Below are 23,192 nucleotides of genomic sequence, written 5' to 3'. Positions count from 1 at the left end.
CTGCAGCTCCACACTTGCTTTGAATGTTGTACTCAAATAGTTAAGTGAATACCAAAAGGGACCCCAAGAAAGCCCAGGATTTTCAATCTGGAAGTTTATAAAACAAGAAATCATTGGGGTTTGCAGTGGTCTCCTCACTAAAACATAAATCAACCCCAATTTGTTGGAAACCCTGCCTTGAGAAAGTTGTGTGTGCCTTGACAAACCTCGCAGCAAATTTGCTCCAGGTCTTGGATCTGTAATGAAACCTGATACCGAGCAAGCCGTGGCTGGTTTGGGGTTTCCTTGCAAAATGTGCAAGCATGCCTACTATAATATCTGCTCTAATCACATACTGACCAACAGCACTGTTTAGTATTGCCAGAAGTATGGGGTGGACTGCATCAAGTCCCTGTCCATCATGGAAAAGAACGGATCAAACTGGGAATGGAGGGAATTTTATTTTTTTACATGCTTTTGAATCGGGTGAACGGAGGGTGGGGACAAGGGATCCCTTTTTGTCTAGTGGATCTGGAGGACTCTGAATCACATTTGAAAACAGAAAATTCCTTCAACTTTGAAATTGAGGAAATGTCTCGTTTGCAACTCTTTTCTAGTTCGTTTTTACACATCTCATGAGTTTCAGTGGTCTCCCAGACTCTTTTTCCCATCTTTGTCTTTCTGTCTGTCTGGCTTCCACCCCATCCGTCCACTGGCTGGCTCTCTCTGTGTCTCTGATATTTTCCCTGATGTGAAGTATTTGTTTAAGTCACCCCGTGTGGAACTCTGGACTTGATGGTTCCAGCCAAGTTGCCTTGGCATCTGGATCCCGGTTTTGAGAGAAGGTGATTTCCCGGTCTCCGGGAGGCAGTTTGGGCTTACTTGTGGTTGGGATCCGCTGCCCTCGGGAGAAGAGTGATACACTTGCAGAGCCCTAGGAAGGAAGGCCTGCTTCTCCGGCAGGGCTGGGGATGTTGTTGTAGGATGCTCCAAGAGATGATGTGCAATTTCGTACTCGGTAAAATTTCCCTGCTTCTCTAGCGAGCCATCCGGCCCTGTGCTCTTAATACTGGCATGCACGCGTGCACACATGTGTGTTTTGGCACGAGCCGTTGCCTTTGCATTTCTCCCCGATATCAATGCTGTGATTGGGCTTGTCTGTTTGGGGTCGTCCCCCCTTCCTCTCGATTGAGGCTGCGAAGCCCTGGCCGACCCCTGACCCGCCTGGGCTGGGATTTTTCCTGGGGAGGGAAAGAAAACAGAAGTGCAGAGATGTGGCGAGCTGCCGCAACTCCTGAAGGCAAATGAAATCCTCCTCTGAGTGGCAAGAAATCCTGCCCGGCTCGGCCCAAACGTGGGCTCGCGCAGCCCTGCCTGCGCTTGGGGAGCAGACCCCATTGGTGGCGGCCCCAGCGGCCCCGGCCCGTCCGTGCCAAGGACGCTGCCCGCTCGGCTGCCCGGGGTCCCGGCTGGGCGCGAGCGGGCCACACGCGGGTCAGCCTGGCAGGAAAATGCTATTTTGAACTAGGCTCCAGTGTGGGCAGGAAATGACCTCTCCACAAATCCTGCTGCTTTGAAAGCCCAAAGCCAAGGCCGAGCCGGAGAGTCTCCCGTGTCCCTCTTCCCCCTCCCTGCCTCCCTCCCTCCCTCCCTCCCTCCCTCGCTCCCTCCCTCCTCTCCCGAGCTGGTGCTCTCTCGCCTCCCTCTCTCCCTCCTCTGTCGTGCGCTCTCTCGCTGGCTCGCTCTCGCTGCCGTCTCCTGCTCTCTCCGCCTCTGCCTCGGCTCCCCCAGCAGTTTGCAGTCAGTGTGTCTCGGCGGCTCCGTGTGTGCGTGTGTGTGCGCGTGTGTGCGCGCAGGACTTTGTACTGGGAAGAACCCCCAGCCCATGTGCTCTGCATGGATGTTGGTGCTACTCTCTGTAGCTTGATTTCCTCCAAGCAGCCAAGATGTCCAGCACACCACATGACCCCTTCTATTCTTCTCCTTTCGGCCCATTTTATAGGCGCCACACACCGTACATGGTGCAGCCCGAGTACCGGATCTACGAGATGAACAAGAGGCTGCAGTCTCGCACCGAGGTAAGTGCCCCGACCTCCGCTCCGGGGGCCGCGGGGGAGGGGGGAGCCTGCCCCGCGTCCCAAGCCCCTGCCCCGGGGCGCCCCCGGCAATGCCCGACTTGGGGCGGCCGATCCCTCCCGCGAACTCCTGGAGCACGGCACAGTTGATGCTGAAATCCGGAGGGAGCCCGGAGCGGCCGGCTGGGCTCCCGGGAGCCCTCCTCCCCCGGCCAACGCTGCCCCTTTCCGCCTCTGGGCTCGGAAAGTGGTTTGTTGGAAAGTGCTCCGCTGGCCGTCCTGCTGACCTGCCCCGGAGAGCCCGCAGGGAGCCGCCGGGCAGTCCCGGGACTCGGCACCCTCTTTGCAAATGGGAAACTCCGCCGGGTCTGTTTTGTCAGAGTCACCCCCTCCCCCAGGTAAAGGTAACCCCGGCAGAGCCCCGGGAGCAGACTTTGGAAAAGCACATGTTCAGCATCCGACGTGCCCAGATTTCGGGCTCAATTTCGGAGAGCCGCCGCCTTTGGGAGGGGACTGGGCAGTTCCTGACTTTATCTCTCCCGCGGCTGACGGAGCAGCTCCTCAAGTGGCCCGGCTGGGGGGCTTGCCAGAACCCGTCCTCATTTTTGCCCACTTGGGATCTTGCCCCTTAAAGATCAGCCAGCTCCGGAGAAGCACTGAAGTGAACAGGAATAAGAGAAATACTTGGGAGGACTTGGAAATGCAAACTTCCAGCTCGCCTCCTGCCATTTCAATCTTTAATGAAACCTTACTTTCTGGAGTGAAAGGCTGCTGCTAAATGAGGCTGCCTCTGGCAACGTGTGCCCAGGTGGCTGCCAGGGCACAAGCTTGGGAGGGCACTGTCTCCAAAAGGAGTTTGCTGGGGATGCACTGACAGCCACTTGAAGGGGAAATCTTAGAGCTTTCAGAACCCTCTGCACATTGCAAATGTCCAGTGCAGTTGTGGGCAGTGTGACTGGGGAGAAATTTTAGACGAACTGGATTGTTGACTCCTAACTTTGCGAAGGAACCACTCCAGGTTTGTCTAAAATAAAACACATGCATGAATTGTCAGTTAAGCCATGGAGAATTCATGACGTTCAATGTATATGATACAGCTAACAAGATGTGACCTGCTTTCTGATTGGCCAAGTGCTGGGGAAGAACTGATTTAAAAAAAAAAAAAAAAACTGTTCTCCCTGATATTTGCCTTCCATGTTATTGCTCCATGAATGTTATATGCGATTCATAACACAACTAAAATCCAAGAAGTCAGGGAATCTCTAGAAATGGCCACTGTGTTTTGCATGGAGGCCACTGACTGCTGCCTGGAACTTCTGCTTGTTTGTCCATATGTCTGTGGAAGGCTGGGGGTGGGGGGAGTTTGCTCCATGCACAACCTCAAACTAGATTTTAGAATCTTAAATTCCTGCCCAAACTATTGGAGAAGACAGTGCCTTTAAGAATTAGAAGGAAAAAAGAATCAATATTGGGGGAAATATTTGATTTTTTTTCTGGGGGAGGAGACAGAGACAGGTATATAATTAGCATTAGAGAAGAGATTGTTAGTTGTTGAAATGCAATCTGTGACTAGCAATAAGATTTCAAAGCAATGGACGTTCACATTCAGAAAGTTTTAGAGAAGTTGTGCAGAGAAATTCCTTTCCTTCCCTCCTTTTCCTATTTTGGGAAGCAAGGCAGATTTCACTCTGATATCTGGTATTCACTAGTTCTCTTTCAAATATTATCTGGCCAGTTCTGAACTGCTAAACTAGGCATTCTTCCTTGCACTAGCCCTCATAAATTTCAACAGGATATAATGAAATTGCTAGGTTTGGGTGATATCAAGGGAGGATTTTTGAAAAGATCTCCCTGGGTATCGTGTTTCTTTAAAAACAGAACAATTTCTTTGGGGGGGGGAGTCAAACTTTGGAACTCCTAACTTTTATTATTTTGCATTTGGTTTAAAGTTTTGGATTTCCTTTAAAGATGACAGCCCTTTTTGTTGAGAAAAAAAAAAAAAACCCTTTAAATTTTGTCATAGAATAATTTCTTTGACAGTGTCCTAAGGTTCAGGAGTTTTGCTGGTTTTTATCTCTAGTAGGGGCTTGATCTGGCATATTTAATGAAAATAATACATCAGACCAAATCTTTCAAACTTGAAGACTTTTTTTGCCCCTAATTAGAAATGCGAGGAAATGATCGAAATCAATCCACATGACATCTTACATTTGGGTTATCATGTATAATATAAAAGTCGAATCAAATCTGGGATATTCTCTTCAGATGTGATTTTGTCAAATAGGAAAGTAAGAAAATTTCACCTCAGGAAAAGTCTATGGAGTCACTGGTTTAAAGAATCAGTGTGATGATCCTGTGGTCCTAACACCCATTTCTGATTTAAGGTTAATCAGATGTTTTCCCCATCACAATAATCACATATGCGAACAAATATGATTCTGCTCATTTTACACCTAGGGAAACTGAGGCAAGAGAAGTTAAGTTGCTTGCCTGTTTTTATAGAATAAAGTAATGGATCAGCCTTCCCAAATAATTATCTTTGTGTTACAAAATAGATTTGGAACACGGGGGTTAAAGGCAAAGTGTATATCCAATGAATTCACTTGTTTTAGCCAGCCTTTTGGATGATGAGATCCATACTCTTCCCTATCTTTTGGGGCCCCACCCCTATCTCCTGTCCCCATCTACCTTCCCTAAATAGATTGCTATACGTTGCTTTTCTACATCCCCACCAAGTTATTCAGATAATTGTCTCTACTTTGGACTCCGGCTCCATGAAGCTGGGCTGGATCCAAAAGGTGGTAGTTTGTTTATTTTGCACTATGTCAATGAAAAGTTTCTGCCTAGAGAATAAAGGGAGTTAAATGTCGTAGGATTTTTTTTTTTTAAGGAAAAAAAGTGAGCGTTTTATTTGAGGAAGCTGAAAACTGATAAATAAAGCATAATACTTATATACATTGAGAAAACCACACCCTCTGTCTAAAGCTGACATCCAGGAAATCGTGTGAATGCAGTAAAAAGGGGGTTGCTACATTCCTTCCTATTAAACAAAACTAAACTCAACCAGAAACACTTAGCAAAGTAGGATTACTCTCTTGAGCAGTTTGACATACGCCAAGAAGGCTAGACTATGATAGCTTTAGTCTATTTTGGAAGGCCGTGTGGGGTAGCTGGAAGTGCATTGGATCGGACATCAGGAGATGTAGTGTCGATTTCTAGATCTGCCATTACTAATTAGTGTATGGCTTTGGACATCCATTTCACTTTGTCTGGATCTCAGTTTATTCATCTGGGCAATGAATGAGTTGGAGGAAATGATTTTTAAACTGCCTTCTAGTTCTAAGATGACTTTGAAAGCTTGGTATTTCTTCTAGTATCCTACAGTTCTGCTGCTAATCCTAAACTAGTCTCGAAATTCTAGATAACAGTGGAGGAAAGACCAAACAAAATAAAACTCTGGGTAGGAATATATTAATTTAGCCAATATCATTTGCTATAGCATGCAACATATTTTGCTAGTGCTGAGAGAAAACTGTGCTAATAATAACAACTGAAGTTGGATGGTAGCTCATGGATAATTTTTTTGATGGGTGTATGTCTCTTGGTTGGAAGGAATAGAACTGAGAGAGCAGCGTGAGCAGTCTTCCTTCTCCTCTCCAGTTTTCTCCCATTTCCCCCCAGCCCCTACTCCCAAATTTATTTTAGTAGATCTGGTAACTTTTAGAATTAGATGATGTAGTTATTGTGGAGAATAAAAGATTTGCATATGAATGCATTTCAGAGTCTCACCTCTTTTATTTTAAAGGAATATAAATATATTTTAGAGTATGTTTTACTGCTTGCAAAATATACTTCATTGCTTTGAAGAGAAGGTGTATATGTATATCTAAATCAGATCAGAATTTCATAAAAATGTATTTAATATTCAGTTCCTTCTTGAGTTTTGTCTTACAATCGTGTGCTTGGACAAGCCTGTAATGAAGAGGAAAAAGTGATTTTTTCATTGTAATACTTCTGTTGATCTTTACATTTCCAAAGCACCCAGCTGACATCCAGATCATATTTTTGAAGTACCTTAATGTGCAAGTTTGTTATGGCCATATGGTAAACCATATGATCATAACACGCAAAGGTCCTGCCATTAGGAAGAAGAGAGGTGGGGGGAAAGTAAAGTGCTCCTAAATTTCTGTTCCATGGAAAAAAATTGGGTGGGGAAAATTGTAATTCTTTGATTACATGACTTGGCTTGCATGTTAACATTAAATAAATTGTAATATAGCCAAATGTCTATACATACATACACATATATTTACTTGAAACAAAAAAAGGAAAAATAAAATGATCGTTTCAAATGATGGAAGTTTAAAAAATGTATTGTTCAGTGGCTTAAAGTTGACCAAGTTACTGATATTCAAAAAGTTGGCATTTATCAAAGGTAATTTGGTGCTGTGTCAGTTCCATTTATATCTTTTGCTCATTCAGGTGATTGGGTAGTTTCTGTTTCCAAGGAGGATGGCTTTCTTTCCCTTTACTGAGCTCTTAGATCCTCTTCTAAAAGATGAAAGTTTTTTTCTGTTGTTTTGTTTCAGATGATGATTTTAGGGCCAAAATCAACAGATTCCATATATATATATTTCTCTTTTATTGACTCATTGTGGTGGTAACTTCTCTTCCATAATATTCTTTTCCTCCCTGTTCCCCACCCTCTCCAGGATTAAGGGGAAATTATGATTACTGCTCAGAAAAAACACACACACATTAATAACATTCTGGGCTGATAAAATTTTAGTTCCATGGATTTTAACATGAATGTTGGTACCGAACCAAATATTTTTGGTGACGCCAAGATTTAATGTCTATTGTTTAGTTGTTTTGCCCCCCAGTTTGTCATCAAAATTTCCTGTGTGTGTGTGTGTGTGTGTGTGTGTGTGTGTGTGTGTGTGTTTGTGGAACCAACAGCACACCGACTTTTTTACTTTACAGCTCTATTTCTGTATGCTTCAGTCTCAAGAATTCATGTCGTGATCTCCTATTTATTGTTGGAGCAGCTTGTTATCACTGATTTTGTGTAGACAGTGTCGTTGTAATGAGTTTAAAGGTTTGATTTCAGAAGGGGAAAAAAAATGTTTTGAGATAACTTGCTTTTAGGAATTGAGGAAAAATAATGTTGCTCTTTCCATGAGGTGGCCTAAGGATTTGCAATTTAATAAGAATTTGGGGAAGAAGGGGAGGAGATCAAACCTATTTTGACAATAGTCAGCAGGAACCCAAAAGGCATTTTTCAAGGAGGGAGCTTCCAAACTCTCTTTTATATCAACATGGCCTTAGAGAAGAAATTGAAGGCCGGCTGGACTGATTTTATTTTCCCTGAAGTTTTTTTTCCCCCTATTTTCTTTTGTAGGAGCTGTTTTTAATTAAAAATTGCTACAAACTAACAATTCTTTGGAGGCCAGGAGGGGGGGGGAAATCAGTCAGTTTGCTTTCAAGGCAGATTCTTATCAGCTTAGAATCAATGAAAGCTTAATTTTGGGAAGTAAATGCATTATGATAGAAAAAAATCAAACTATACATTTGGCAAATGTTTAGCTTTCTGTTTGGGTTTGAGAGAGAAATCAATTTAGAGTGTATGGAGAACAGGCTGTAAATCTCCTTTTATTACGATTGTTCTCACCAGTTTGGTTTTCTTGAAGATTATATAGAATGCCATTTTTTTTTGGAGCAAATAAAGCAACTTTGCAAAATATTGCAAGCTTAGGATTTCTTGAATGTGTTTATTTGGTTGTAGGTGGTACCTCTCTAGCTATATCTGGTATAAAAAATAAAATCTTCCGAATTACTTAAAAGCCTTCATTGGGCAAGCCATTACCCAGACTGGGTTGAGTAGGACACATATAGCTCTCATACAGGAATAGTGTCTACCATCTTGACCTTCAAAATTTTTAGTGATTGGAGCAAAAACAACTTATTTTCACCAAAAAAGCTATGAGGTATTATATATTATATATTAGGGTGACCAGCTCCCATGAGGAATCTAACACTGATTTTTCAAGTTGTGAAAAGGACTGTAATAAGTGTGTGCATAATAACATGTATGTACCTGTAATATATATTGATACCTATGAAATAGGTATCATGAGTAGCCCAAAAGATTGAGATAGAAATGGCAGCGATAATTCTAATTTTTGCTACAGCATTTGACCATCAGTTGTAAATATATTTGGCCAAGCCAAGCAAGTCCAAGGACTTGCTACTAACAGAAGCTATTTCAGAGCTTTTCTTGTGCTTCTGATCATACAGAGCAAAGCTATCTGTCTCCCAAGTGCCTCGAGTCATAGAACAATAAGGAGAGTATGGATGGCACTATGTTGAGCCATCCCTATTAAAGAAATAAAGGAAAGTCTAATGGCCGACTCAGAACTTCATCTTATGCAGTCATGGTACCCATTTGGTCCAGGGTTTGATGACGAAAATACAATTCATATTTATTTCAATATAATTGATTTCACTTGTAATTTTGTGTATTAATTATGCATTTTAAAACAGAAGGGTTTCATAAGCTTCTCCAGCTTCTTCCAGAAGGATTCAAAACCCTTAGTCTAGTTTAGTGTTCTCATTTTACTGTTGGGGAAACTGAGACCTAGAGCTTGACTGACTTGCCTATGGCTGACATGTAAAGCAAGGTTCCCTGACTCCCAAATTACCTGACTCTTTCTACTTTATATCTTCATCAAAACACATTATCACTGATGTCATTTCTCCATCATGACCTGAAGTTGTATCATGGGCGTGTTCCTCTCCATGGCTCAGTGGCCTTATCTATAGAATAAGAGATTCTCCTTAGAGATGGCAAACATGGCACCTACAGTGTTTCTTAGTCCAGAAAACCATATTCCAGTGGCACTGAAATATTTCACCAAGTATTAAGTAGAAGCATAAAGAAAAATAAAAAATAGGTAAACAAATATAGATACAATTACCAGATTGTTGTCTAAGTCCTTAGCCAGCCTGTGGGAATCTTGTTCTAAGTTTTAGTGGTCACATTTCTATCCAAATTTGCCATCTCTGTGATGATCACTCTGGTCTCTCCACTCTGGTGAATGTTCTATGGTTCTGAGGTGTGCATGGGTGTGTGCACGCATGTGTGGGGGATTGTTGCATTGTGTGCATACTTGCATGCCTCCCTGTAGCTTGATTTTCATAGATGGCTGATCCTCTCAGATAAACTGGATCAATGGCTCTTTTCAGGAGGAGGGGATCTTGGAAGCTGGAAGCATATTTAAGCTAGAAGTTTTTTTTGAAGCTTTTTCTGTTGTAAGAATGAGTATTTCCATTTGAGCTCCATGTAGTTGACAGATTTGAATTGAATTGATTTTGATTAGGAATTTTCAAAGAACTAAATGGACTTTTTTTTCCCATCTTGAAAATCTGTGAGATTCCTTACTGGGAGCTAGTTCCCTTAAGTAGATCCTCTCCTCCTGTCCTTCACCTGTTCTTAAAGACAGATGACTGATGCTCTGAGAGACTGATCCTCTTGTTAAAGGCTGTGAAATTGTAGAGTCAATAAAACATTTAGCGAACAATAAACATTATTGAACGCCTCCTGTATGTAAAGCACTTTGTAGAATGCTGTGGAGTCAAAGATAAGAAGAAAAAAACAATTCGTATTATTTATCTTAGCCACTATTTTATCTAGTACCAGAATCTGGTCCTCAGGGGGCAAGGAACCCACTTTTTAATGGGGGACACAACATGTAAACGACTATGTACATTTACAAATATAGAAAGTAGAGGGGAAGAAATTTCAGATGAGAAGATATTAATGATGTGGGGAAGAAGGGCAGGGCTGCCTGAAGAAGTTGGAATTGGGATTTGAGCTGTCTTTGGGAAGCCAGGAACTCCGAGAAGCAAAGGGGAGGAAGAGGAACATGCTAGGTGTGTGTGTGTGGGGGAGCAGTTGTTGCAAAATGAAATGCTATATGTGTGGGAGTGATAGTGGCCATTGGAACTAGACATAAAGTGTTTAGAGGTGTATAAAGTGTAAGAAGACTGAAGATGTTGAAGGATTTGAAATGCCAGAGGACTCTGTACTTGGACCTCCCATAAGAGGGAATTGTTGGTTTTATTGGATGGGATGCAGGGTGACATGGCTAGATGGGTTAGAAAAATTCATTTGGCAGCTGCTGGAGGATGGATTGGAGTGGGCATAGAATGGAGGCAGGAAGCTCAATTAGAAGGCTATTGCAGTGGATCAGAAAAGAGCTGATGAGGGCTTGGAGTACCTGATAACTATGAGTGGAAGGTTACACATAGGAGAGAAGTCATGAGGGTAGAAATGACAAGATTTAGCAATGGGGATCCATATGCAGTATGAAGGACAGAGAGAGGTCAAGTATTGCAAGCCTTGGGCACTGGGACTAAGGTGCCCTCAACAGAAATGGAGGAGGAGAGCTGTTTGAAACACCTAGGGGACCATTCGTGTTGAGCTGTCCAATAGGATGTGAGACTGGAGCTCAGGAGGGAGCCTAGGGTTGAATATGTGAATCTGGAAATCATCTGCATAGAGATGATCATTGAACCCATGGGAACTGCTGACGTTACCATGTAAGGGAAGAGATATCAGGGAGAGATAACGGCTCTAGATAGAGCTTTGGGGAACCCCCACAATTATTAGATGTGATGTGAAGGACTTGTGAGAATTACCAGTAGTCAAGTAGCAAGAGAATCAAGAGAAACCAGAACTAAAAATAGTTAATTGATGTTATCAGTGGATAAGTATGAAGAAAAAATACTTCCCAGGAAATGGGGCTGTGCCTTGGGGTGCTTTGCAAAGTGTGAAGTATATGAGCAGAAGCAAGATGACCACCTGGCAAAGATATTGTGAAAAGGTTCCTACATGAGGTGAACCAGATGTCCACCAGCATCCTATCCAGCTCCCCATTCAGGCACTTGCCCAGGTGCTTATAAACATGTCCTTACCATTCTGGGTTGTAGAAGGGAATTTGGGGTCACCATTTAGCTAGTGTTTGTCAAAATTCTGAAAAGTCCAGGCAAAGGCACACATGCATATATTTAATAGTCCATATTATTTATTGTACACATACACACACATATATGATTGAAAACCTACTTTGTCGAAGCAATATTGATGTGAGATTTTTGCCTCTCTGACAAAATGGAATATAGGCTTTCTTAACATTTTACAACAGCTGGGGCAGCTCACATAGTCCAGTGGATAGAGCACTGAGACTGGAGTCAGGAAGACCTGAGACACTTATCAGCTGTGTGAACCTGGGCAAGTCATCTAACCCTGCTTACCTCGGTTTCCTCATCTGCAAAATGAACTGGAGATGGCAAACCACTTCAGGATCTTTGCCAAGAACACCCCAAATGCGTCCCAAAGAGTCAGACGTAACTTAAGCTACTGTACAACAACATCTAGTTAAAAGTATCCCATAAATCCATTGTCCTCTATCTCCTGTCGATGTTTTTCACTTGGGATCTACAGTTATAAATGTAGAACTGTTATCTCTTAGGATGTAAAGGAAATAGGGGGAAAGTTGAGCTTGCTTACTTGCTCTTAACTACCCCTAAATTAAATGTTTTGGTTTTGGCTTATTTTTATATATACATATACATATGTGTGCATGTGTGTATACATATATAGGAATGTATATATTCTGAAACACGTATATATACTTATATATTCCATAAACTATATATATATGTAATTTCATAATGTATAACTCCATATTATACATGAATAGATACATATATAATTATATATATATTTATATATGTGTATATATACTTATATATTCCATAAAATCATATATACAATTTCATAATATATATAATATGATTCCATATTATATTAATATACACATGCCTATAATGCATATATGCATGCACACATACTTATGTGCATACACACATACACACATATATATGCATATATATGTGTGTGTGTATATATATATATATATATATATATATATATATATATATATATATATATATATATATATATATATATATATATATATATATATATGTCTGTATATATAGAACACAACTTCTCCTCACCACCCAAATAGCCTCCCTTGGAAGTTGTTAGTTAAGTAAAAGGGACATACTGCCCATTCATGAGGGGGCGTGCTTCCTTCTGCCCCTGGGCCTCCCCCCTCTCTGTCATGAGGAGGGAGAGACGTTTGGCCATTAGCCAGAACAGTGATCACTGCTGCTCCCCCTTTTTCATACTCCAAATACAAATTCGGGTCGTCGATTTCCCGCCAGGCCGCTTCTTCATCCTGCCAGAGACGTGTTCCTGGCATCTCCACAGTTAAAAAATGATAACTGCTTAAGCCGTGTCAATCAGCCTGTTGGAAAGAGGGATTCTTCGCAGAGTGGATCCTGTGGACATTTAGGTTTCCATAAACCCGAGTGTGGTGGCCCTCGGACACCCCCTAAGTTAAGTAGCAAAAGCTGGGCGCTGGGTATCCAAGACGCAGGACCTGGTGGCTGTTATTATGTGGGAGGAAAAAGGAAACAACGAGCAAAAAGAGAACCCAAAAGAAACCCTAAACCTGCCGGTGCTTTCTCTGGGTTAATGCTCCAGGCTGTGAAGCACAGCCTCCCCCCTTCCAGGCAGGTTCAGGAGAGGAAGCCCAGAGTAGAAGCAGGGGGGCCGCCCTTGCCCCCCATTTCCCCAAAGGAGCAGTGCCCAGACTGCTAGCAGAGGGCTGTGTCCGCCCTGGGAGGGAACCCGACGCCCCAACTTGCGTGTCTAGACTGACGAGAGCCTGCCGGCCTGCTGGAGCGCGAGGCACCTTGTGGCTTCCTTCTCAAGGCATCCAGGAGGCAGTGCCAGGTGGAGGGCCTACCTTGCCAGCTCGGCTGCGGAGCCCTTGGCACAGGAACGTGGTTCACATGGAGGTAAACTCCCTGCCTCCCTCTGGAGACAGGCCAGAGTCCCAGCGCAGTGATTTTGAGCTCCCTTCTCCTCAGGGTCCTTGCTTCCAGGGCTCCCCCGCTCCAGGTGCCCGTCCTCCCTGCACCCCATTCTGTTGAATAAGACACCTCTGATATTTACAGTATTTCAATGATAATTCCTCTTGTGCCAAACTCGAGAAATCCCCCGTAGCTGCTGTGTGTAGGCAAACAATCACATTATTTTCTGGGGGTAGGGGGGTAGGCTGTTAACTATAGCTTTTCTATGGGGCTCAGTTCTTGAGACAGCTGAGATTTTTATCTTATTGTTGAAAATCCTTGTGGGCCAGTCGCCCCCAAAGCAATACACAAGAAGGGCCCTTGGCCAATGAAGCTTTATTTTATTTTATTTTTTTAAGCCAGACCTGTGATTTCATTGATAAGAGGAATGCTTCATTAGGAAGCTCTTTTTATCCATGTAGCCCTGCCCCCGCTCTTCTACAAATAAGTTTAAAGAGGTACCTAAAATAGTGAAAGTTTAAGTGAATTTTCACTTCAGGGGATCATTTAGCCAAGTTGTATCAGAGGCAGAAGTCCATCAATCCATCAGTAAACATCCTTAAGTGCCTATTGTGTGTCAAGCACCGAGCTAAGTGTGGGGATTAAAAAACTGACACACAGTATCTAGTTTTAGACCAAAGTTTTCCTGAGTTTGGGGACTGACTCTCTAGCCGTCCTAGCTCATGTGTGAGAAACACAAAGGCCTTGCTCAATTTTAGAGATGATTGAAACAGAATAAATCCTGAGCTGGTGAAGATGTTTTTAAACAGTTGTTTTCTAATATATTTGCTTGCCTTGGTAATCCGTTGTATTTTGTTTTATGGACATAAAAACATTTTCTGAGGAGTTTGTTGGTTTCAACAGACAGCCAAGGGTTCCACAGTATGCACAGAAACGTTAAGAACCCCATATTTAAAATAGGATTTTCCTGGAGCTGGCTGAAAATTCTCTTTTGAAATTAGAATTGCTCATAAGGTCATTATTACCTAGTGATGGGGATGCTCAGACTCTTGGGATGGTTTTGATTTGGAAGAAGCGAGTCACATATTAGCTCTAGAAAGTAGGGACTGGGTGATGGACTCAAATTGTCCATTGGTGATCACTGCAATATGGAGGTCTGTCACAGCTCTGAGGATCTGCTGGGCTTTCATTGCTCTGTGACTGCTTTAAATATCTGTATCTGGGTAGTAGGGATATATTGCTGTTGGAAAAAAAAAAAAACTTTTGTCTTAAATGTCTTAAATTAAATTATTTCCAAACTATATTGCTGTGTGAACCAAGGAAAGCCCGAGTCCACGTTGTACTCCTTGGAACTTCCAAGATGCTGCAGTGTGATGCTTTGCATCCATGGATCTCCAAATGATGGATGAATGGTCCACATCCTCAAACTAGATCAGAGGCAAAACTGAGGGAGGTGAAAGGCCAAGACTCTGGAGTAGTGGACACCAAGTCAAAAGGGCCCTCCTCAACCCAGAGCTCTGGGACAGGAATTCTGACTACTTTTAAGAAGCATTTCCCCCTTGTTTTCTACTTCAAAATGTGAGCTTTTCCCTGTTTTTTTGTTAGTATCATTCCTACTTTTGAAACAAATGAAGGCATTTTGAGATGTTAGCATTGTAACCATGCACAGAGCTTATAAATCACTTGGTGCTTTATGCAGGGAAGGTGGGGTCTAAATTAAATTTTAAAGTTAATGTGGTTTGGGTCATAGAAAGTTTTTGATGCAGCTTGAAGGTCTTGTTGAAAAGTGTAATAATTCAAAAAGCCTTCTACTTTAATCAAAGGAACTAATGGATGTGTGTTATATATGTAAGGCATTATGGATGGCATTGGTTCCTATGCCTCCAGGATAAGATATCAATTCTTCAGGCGGGCATTGGAGTGCTTCCCTTTTGTGACTTCCACCTCTCTCTATGTCCTGTTGTCCTCTTCAAATCCCGCCTGTTCCCACCTTTTAGGTCCTACTGTTCCCCAACCTCACCATGCCATCTCCATCTTGATGGCTTCATACCCATTCTCTGCCAGGACTTGAAAGTAGCTCTGCCTTACCTCCACCTCTTAGAATCCTCAGCATGAAGGGTCAGTTCTTTGAAGGATCATTGCACCTTCTCCAACTTAGCCCAGCATCTGGCAAATAGATTAATAATAAATTATTATTAATGTATTATTACTTAATAATAATGTTGAGTGACTGAACAGTCTTCTGAGTGCTTCCCAGATACCTTTGTTACTGGTCTCTCCATGTTTGGTATACTCTATCCTGCAATTACCCTAGATGCACTTGTCCTCATCCATGTTGTATTCTTTCAATAAAACATTGCTGTGGTTGTAAAATTCACCTAGCTGTAGTCAACCTCGTCTGCTTCTCTCCAAATTATCTGGGCTCTTCCTCTGAGAATAGCCAAAAATCTTTAAGAATTCGAGGTCATTCCATGTCACATTGAATCATCAGGATATACCATATTGATCCAACTATAACTTCTTGTGCTAAAATGAAAGAGGGAAAATGTATATGTGTATGTATATATAAATTTATATATACTTACTTATGTAAATGTGTGGGAATTATATTCATATATTCACATATTTAAATATATGTATATATCTATACCATATGTCGATTAAAAAGAGAAAAGAAAGAGGAGAGAGAAAATGGAGGGGAAGAGAGAGAATGAATGAGAGAATTGAGTACAGTAAGTGCAATCACATTTTATACAAGCAAAATTTCAAGAGACCATGCAGCCTTTCCTTGAGCCAGGGCAGTATCTGTGGAAAAAAAATCAATATTTTTTTTTTTTTTAGAAAATCAATAATACAGGGTTCCCCAAGCCGAATACCAATAAGTAGAGCTCGAAGTTTGATACAAGCTTGGAGAAGCCATTGATGATTGGTGTTGGGGGGCAGTCAGGGAACTGTACCCCCAAAAGGCAGAAATTGATCTAGATCTTAAATGCAGGATAAACCTTTGGGAAATTGAGAGAAGAGGAATGGGGTGAATAAGAGTCAACATGCAGGAATTGAGGAGCATTTTCACTGGGGATGATGGCCCCTCAACTCTTCTATTTCCATGACCCTTTTTTATAACCAAAGATACTTCCTCAGTGATCCCTTGTCTTTCTGTAAATTCTAGGTTTGTTAGAAGTGAGCCATCATCATATTTATATGCTTAGGAAAACCTTACACACACACACACACACACACACACACACACACACACACACACACACACACACACCTTAAAATTGTACACACCCATATACACATGCATTCTGTATTACTAACATATACTCATAGTCCTCAGTTAAGTCTTTTCTACATGCTCCTTAAAACAGCTTTTCTCTTTAATAAAAAATCCATGTTTACAGTTACATTATTTTTAGCCTTGGATCTCTGAAAACAAAGGACAGATTTAAGTGGCCCTTTTAAAACAAGCCAGTCTACGTGAAGCTACAGTTATGCAATGATTCTGGAGCTCTGGGCTGTTGACTGGCCCTGAGATGAAGGCCACCCTCCACTTGTTCACTGAGGCTGATGTCTCCGTGGTCCGGGGCTACCTGAACCCTCGCCTGCCCTGCGATGAGCATGTGACTTACGCCCCAAATCCGGCTCCCCTTTCTCACTCTTTTCTCTTCAGTGTCTCTGACACTGACCTAATGTTTTAGGGGAGAATTTAGGGCAATGTGCATCCCAAGGGGAGAAACTTTTGGTTTCTCTGTAGAGTAGACAGCATCATTCATTTATTCATTTCACATTTATTAAGTGCCTACAGCATGCAGAACAACTGGCAGAGGTGGAGACGGTGCTATTCACTGCCTTTAGGGAGCTTGTAATCCAGGGCCAGGAAGAGGGGAGGGAAGGAGAATGAGACCTAACATGGCTAGCTATAATTCAAAATATGACACCATAGAGCATTGCCAGAAGAACAGAACAAAGTTCAAAGAGGGAAGACTTGAAGCAAAGGAAGGAAGAGCAGACCAGGGAAAGCTTCATAAGCTCTACACCCTGGGATGGCTTAGAAGGGTCTCTTTGGATATTAACATTGGCATATAGTTTAATTCAACCAGCATTTATTGAACCTGGGCTGGCCATTATGTTAGGAGAGGCAATGGGTCTATGAAGACAAAACTATGATTATTCCCTGTGTTCAAGGATCTTCCATTCTACTGGGGGGGAATATCATATGTCCACATGTAAGTGCATATGAAGTAGAACCAAAGCAGTTTAAGGGGGAGAACTAACACTTAGGGGAACAGAAATGACCTTATTTAGGAGATGGCACCCGAGCCAAAAAAAGATGAGAAATGGGAGAGCATTTGGATTTGTGTGTGTGGGAGGGGAAGCTGGAAGGAAGCAAGGAAGGAAGGAAGGAAGGAAGGAAGGAAGGAAGAAAGAAAGAAAGAAAGAAAGAAAGAAAGAAAGAAAGAAAGAAAGAAAGAAAGAAAGAAAGAAAGAAAGAAAGAAAGAAAGAAAGAAAGAAAGAAAGAAAGAAGGGAGAAGGAAGGAAAGAAGGAAGGAAGGAAGGGAGAGAGGAAGGAGGGGAGAGAGAGAGAGAGAGAGAGAGAGAGAGAGAGAGAGAGAGAGAGAGAGAGAGAGAGAGAGAGAGAGAGAGAGATATGGGGGGACATGGAGACAGAAAAGAGAGGTACTGATAGAGAGACAGATATAGAGAGAGAGAGTCACAGGCAGATACAAAAAGACAGAAAGAGAGAGGAAGAAGATGGAAAGACACAGTGGGGCAGGGATAATTTGTTCAAAAGCATAGAGGCAGGAGCTAGAATGCCGTGTACACAAATAGCAAGCTGGCCACTTTGCCTGGATTGAAGAGTGCATCTTGGGGAGCAATATGAAATCAGTTGGAAAGCTGCAGTCGAGCCGGACTCCTAAGCCTTGTTCCCTTTTATAGGAAGGGTGTTGTCAAGGAAGCTCTTTCCATCCTCTTGTGCTGGAACCTTCTTTCCCTCCCACCCCTTCCAGGAAGCTCAGACTTGGAATCCTGGACAACATGTGGAATACACAGAGAAGGCTCCGTGATCTCTTGGGCCCCCGTAGCCCTGAGCATTCTGCCGTCGGGTTTGGGATCCCCCTTCATTTTCCATTCCCCCTCTCCTGCTCTGACCATTAGTCCTGAGACTGCCCCTCTCGCTTTTCTTGGGTGTTTGCTTTCTCCCCAGGTTCATTTTCCTCAGCAGCCCTGGGGAATGGGTGAGCACGGCACAGGCAGGGCACCAGAGCTTAAAAACGGCAAGAGATCTGATTTTTCTGATCAGATACAATGAAATCAATTAAAAGGCAAAGTCAAAAACCTCTATGTGATGAGCACCAAGTGGAATGGTCATGGTATATAGCCAGGCTTCTGGGTCCTTCTTGAACAAGTGCCTGCTATATCTCTCCCTCCTGTTATTCTCTTTTAGTGTGGGGTGAGGGGAAATCCTGTTTAATCACAGTGGCCTTGTTGTTGCAGAAAGGAACCAGAGGGTTGGATTTGTTGTGGAAACATACATTTGCCATTTTCTCTAAAAATATGCTTTGCTCAGAAAAGAAGCATTAAGCTTCTTCCTTCCTATCTGCCATTCCACGGAAGGAGCCCACATACACAGGGCATGAAAACAAGGCTGCCCCATCATGCCGGGCTTTTAGGAGGGCTACAGTGCATTGGAACTGAAACTGGAAAATCACCCAAAGGGATTCGCTCATTCTAGAAAGACTGTTAAAACCTGGTAGCTAAGTGCATTAAACTGCTTGAAAATAATACTTGTGTCTATTATTTTTAAAAAACACTCGCTGGGATGGTGATTTAAGGCAATTTTGTAAGGACTTCAAACTTTACATTTGATTTGTCCAAAATACTCTTTTTGAAACAAATAAACATTAAAATAGAGATTATAATGTTTCCAAGTGTCTGCCTGAAAGGAAAACATGTCAAGATGCTTAGAATTCAAACTGAAATTTTAACCGTAACTCCTTCCACGATACTTCCAACAAGCACATGCCATATATAATGTTCCCCATTCTCCTGAGATTTACTTGAAGTGATCCGGATGTACTTGGCATAATAAAATAATAGGAAAAAGTCAAAGAAAAGAAATTGGGGAATAGCACTTATTTTTACTCTATATAAAATTCTTTGGAATTTTTTATTTTTAGGGAAGTAGAAAATCCATACTTGTCAGCTCATATTTACCTGATATGTTAACTTTTGCTAAGTACTTTTCATTCATTATTTCCTTCTATCCTGAAAAGCTGGGGAAATAAGTACTATTATTATCTCTATCTTGCAGAAAAGGAAACAGGCTAAAAGCAGTTAAATGATGTTGCTGAGAATCATGCAGTTTATAATCTATTACTATTATTTAATAATCAGTTGACTAATATTTGGATGGAGTAATGGCTGGAACACTGGACCCAGCATCAGAAATGCCTGAGTTCAAGTGTGACCTCAGTCTCCACAGTTACTGGCTGTGTGACTCTGAGTAAAGGACGTGGCCTTCATCTGTCATGATTTTCTCATCTGTGAAATGGGTTTTATAATAGCATTCTCCTCCTCAGATTGTTTTGAGGAACAAATGAGCCCGGATTTAGAAAGTTAACTTGTGATCTAAAAGTGCTATAGAAATATTAATTATTAGGTGGGATTTAAAGCCAGGACTTCCTGATGCTATTCACTATACATTATGGCATTTTCTGAGAAGGTTCATGTACCCCCCCATTCCTATGAGGAACAATGATTTGTTGACATTTACAGATGGGGTCATGCTCTAGGGCAGATTACTACTCTTGTGTAATCCCTGATCCCATTTTTTTTTACTCTTTAATCTACTTTTTATACTTTTGTACTCAGTGACTTTGCATCCAGAGGATATCTGGTGATCTTTAGAGGAATAAAGCCATTTAATTATTTCCTCCCCAAAGGGATATATCTTGAAAGATAATACCTTACTTACTGCTAGGCTGATTTAGTTATCTTACTTTAAATTATGGTTAGGGACAAAAAGCTGATTTATATTCCCAAATTTGCTCCTTTTCCTCCTGCTCATTATCGTCATCCCTTTTAAAGTTTGGAGTCAATGAGAAATTGCCCAGATGACAAGATTTGGAGCTAGAGGTACCTCAGAGATCACCTAGTTCAACTCCATTCTTTCATAGGAGGAAACAAAAGCCCAATGGCCCTCCAAGTAGTAGCAAGTACCAGGGATGAGATTTGAATCCAGCACTCCAGTTTCTAAAGCCATGCTTTTTACCCATCTTCAGCATGTTGCCTCTTCCTTGAAATAGGTGAGTTCCTATTCCAGCTTCTAATCCCCTCTCTCCCTGCTTTTTCTGCCCATCACTGAGGGGAAAGTTGGAGACGTTCAGAGTGATGATGGTTCCTGGACTCAGGAACCTCTGGCTAAAGATTTTGAAGAAATCAGAACAAGCTACTTCCTGTCTTTTCAGCGTCCACACTACCAACAAGTTGAACCAAGTACTTTTAACCATCTTCCATTGTTATTCAGTTAATTTTTTTTTTTTTTTGGTGCTAGAAATATAAGCACAATAGCTCTGGCCTCTAGATACCATGACCACATAGCCTAGATATTCTGAAGATACAGTTAATTTCAGGTCATTAAATATGGCCCCGCTCTATCTTGATATCACAGAATGGATGCAGAAAGTGAATGAATAGAAAGTTATGAATTGCTTATGTATCCATATGCCTAAAGGCATTGAGTGTGACCCAAGAGACAGGATGTTAGGCTTGTAGTCGGGAAGATTTGAATCCCGTTCAATTCATTCAGTGTGCAGTGATTATGTAGCTACCACGGGCAAGGCGCTCTGCTTGTTGCTGCAAATATTGCCCTCAAAAGGCTTATGCTCTACTCGGGTGAAACAGTATGTACCAGAGAAGCAAATGCACAAAATAAATAAAAAGTAACTTGGGGCATAACAGATGGGGACTGGAAAGAAGGAAAGGTCTCTTCTTAGCGGTGAGGTCTGAGCTGAGGCGGGAAGGGAGGGAGGGTTTCTAAGACTTAGAGGAGAGAAGGGAGGTCATTTCACTGGAGTGGATCAGAGCATGCAAGGCATGGAAGTGAGAGATGAAATCTTGTGGAAGCAGAACATGAGGTAAGCCGGCTTGGCTGTGAGCAAGAGTATGGGACGGGAACGCCTGGGAAATTCTGTAAATGGATTGTAAAGGGTTTGAAAGGCTAGTCAGAGTTGTGTGTATTTTTTCTGAGAAGCATCCTCCAAGACTGCCTTTTTAACAGGTTGGGATGGGAGCTCCTTCACTCCCAATGTGCTTGATATGTGCCTGAATGCTTGTGGCTTCCCATGGCCTTTGCCCTCCTTCCAGGTGTAGGGTTCTGATTCAGGACGGGACCAAACCCTCAGACCCTCTGTGTCACATCACTTGTCATCCTCATCCAGCGAAGGGGATTTTGTCTTTCCCTACTTTCTATTATCCAGGCCCCTCCTGATACCATACCTGCTGATGCCATAACCCCCAAACAGGAGAGGAAGAGGAGGGAGGAACCACTTGGTCCTGTCCCCTATCTCCCAGGATGCTCGGCAGCACTGAAAACAAAACCTGCAGTGACACAATTTATCATCCTCCATGTGAGGAATGGATTCTGTAAAGCTTAAATGGCACACACACACACTTGAGCTTTTCTTCCCCCCCCCCCCCCCCAGAAGCAATTGGGGCTAAGTGACTTGCCCAGCTCACACAGCCAGGAAATGTTAAGTATCTGAGGCCAGATTTGAACTCAGATCCTCCTGAGTTCAGGGCTGGTGCTCTAACCACCACACTGCACCATCTACTGTCCCCACACCCCTGAGCTTTTAATAAACTTAGGACAAAGGCAGGTCCGACAGCAGCATTCTGGCCCAGGTGGGATACTCACTGGGCAAAAAGTCAGAGTCTGAGATGTTTTTTTATAATGTGTCCTTTCCCGGTTATTTAGTATCTAACTTGCCATAAATTTTAATACTCTGTAAGGTTTTCCACTGGCCATAGTTATGTATGTATAATGGACTTACTCTTTGCCAGACACTGTAGGAGAGAGAATGGGAAACCCAAGAAAAGGATCCTTTATATTGAGTTCTAGGTCCCAGGAAGGACAGTGAGAAAGGACATTCAGGCTATTGATAACATTGATATAAAATTGTCCATATTAGATCATCTGATCCTTCAGCAATCCTGTGAAATAAGTGCTTATCATCCCTGATTTCAAGATGAGAAAACTAGGCTCCAGGAATAAATGTCTTGAGCACAGTCACACAACTGAGATGTGTCTGAGACTCAGGATTCACACTCAAGTGTTCACCAATTGTGACTTTTCTATTTGCATTAGAACAGTATTTTGCACTAGGAAGTGCTTGATAAATCCTTTATCTGGGCAGCTGGATGCTGCAGTGGATAGAACACTGGTTCTGGAGTCAGGAAAACTTTAGTTCAGATCCAGCCTTAAACACTTAACACTTGCTAGCTGTGTGACCCTGGGCAAGCCAAATAAATAAATAAATGTTTTACACACATACACACACACACACACACACACACACACACGAGAAAGGAAGAGAGAGGGGAGAAAGAGAGAAAAAAATTATCTTTTTTATATTCTTAGAGATTTGCCTAGTACAGTGAAATATTAAACGACTTGCCCAGCCATGCTACCTCCTGATTTCATTAAGGGCATGACTTGAATACAAGTCTTTGGGAACAAAGCCAGATCTTTCTCTACTGTATAATACAGCCTAGTTACATGTAAAAAGGAAAAAAAAAAATCATATTGTCATTGTCTATTGTTATAAGGAAAGTATTTTATAAAGTGCCACGTTATTACTATTATTTTATCATCATCATTATTGCAATTATTGTAATTTACATTATGTCAGTCAATTCCATTATGATTCTTAGCAGTGTGTTCTTTAATTCTCTGAAATAACCACTTTTCTGACCTTCCTTTCCTTACCTGCCTTGGAATTGGTTTCTGCTTTGGCAAAATCGTCTTTATTAATTTTTGAGCATTTGAAAAGATTTTTTTTTTACTGAAGACTGATCAGAAGTGGTCTGTATTTGGCCCATTTTTGAGTACCCCTTATTTGAATGTCTTAGCTAGATTACTGGCGATCTTGTTCTTGTTTCTCAAAAGCTTTTCTCCTTTTCTGCCT

The 23,192-nt window shown here is 42.1% G+C and overlaps 1 protein-coding gene across 9 annotated transcripts in view; it reads left to right on the top strand.

Annotated features, from left to right (window-relative positions):
• Positions 1-1,553: 1,553 nt before the first annotated feature.
• The window catches only part of LDB2 (LIM domain binding 2), a 348,559-nt gene continuing 326,920 nt past the window's right edge, over positions 1,554-23,192 (top strand). For 5 of the 9 annotated variants that reach the window (XM_074275412.1, XM_074275417.1, XM_074275410.1 and 2 more), the window contains exon 1: positions 1,557-2,057. In XM_074275412.1, coding sequence (XP_074131513.1) covers positions 1,926-2,057 — 132 coding nt within the window. In that variant the 5' untranslated portion in view covers positions 1,557-1,925. Of the gene's footprint in view, positions 2,058-23,192 lie in introns of all 9 variants that reach the window. The other 4 variants (XM_074275413.1, XM_074275411.1, XM_074275416.1 and 1 more) reach the window with 2 other exon arrangements.

This window comes from Sminthopsis crassicaudata, chromosome 6 (genome assembly GCF_048593235.1).
Source record: "Sminthopsis crassicaudata isolate SCR6 chromosome 6, ASM4859323v1, whole genome shotgun sequence".
Lineage (NCBI taxonomy): Eukaryota > Metazoa > Chordata > Mammalia > Dasyuromorphia > Dasyuridae > Sminthopsis > Sminthopsis crassicaudata.
Note: the sequence above shows the minus strand (reverse complement) of the source record. Positions and strands in the feature narration are given on the sequence as shown.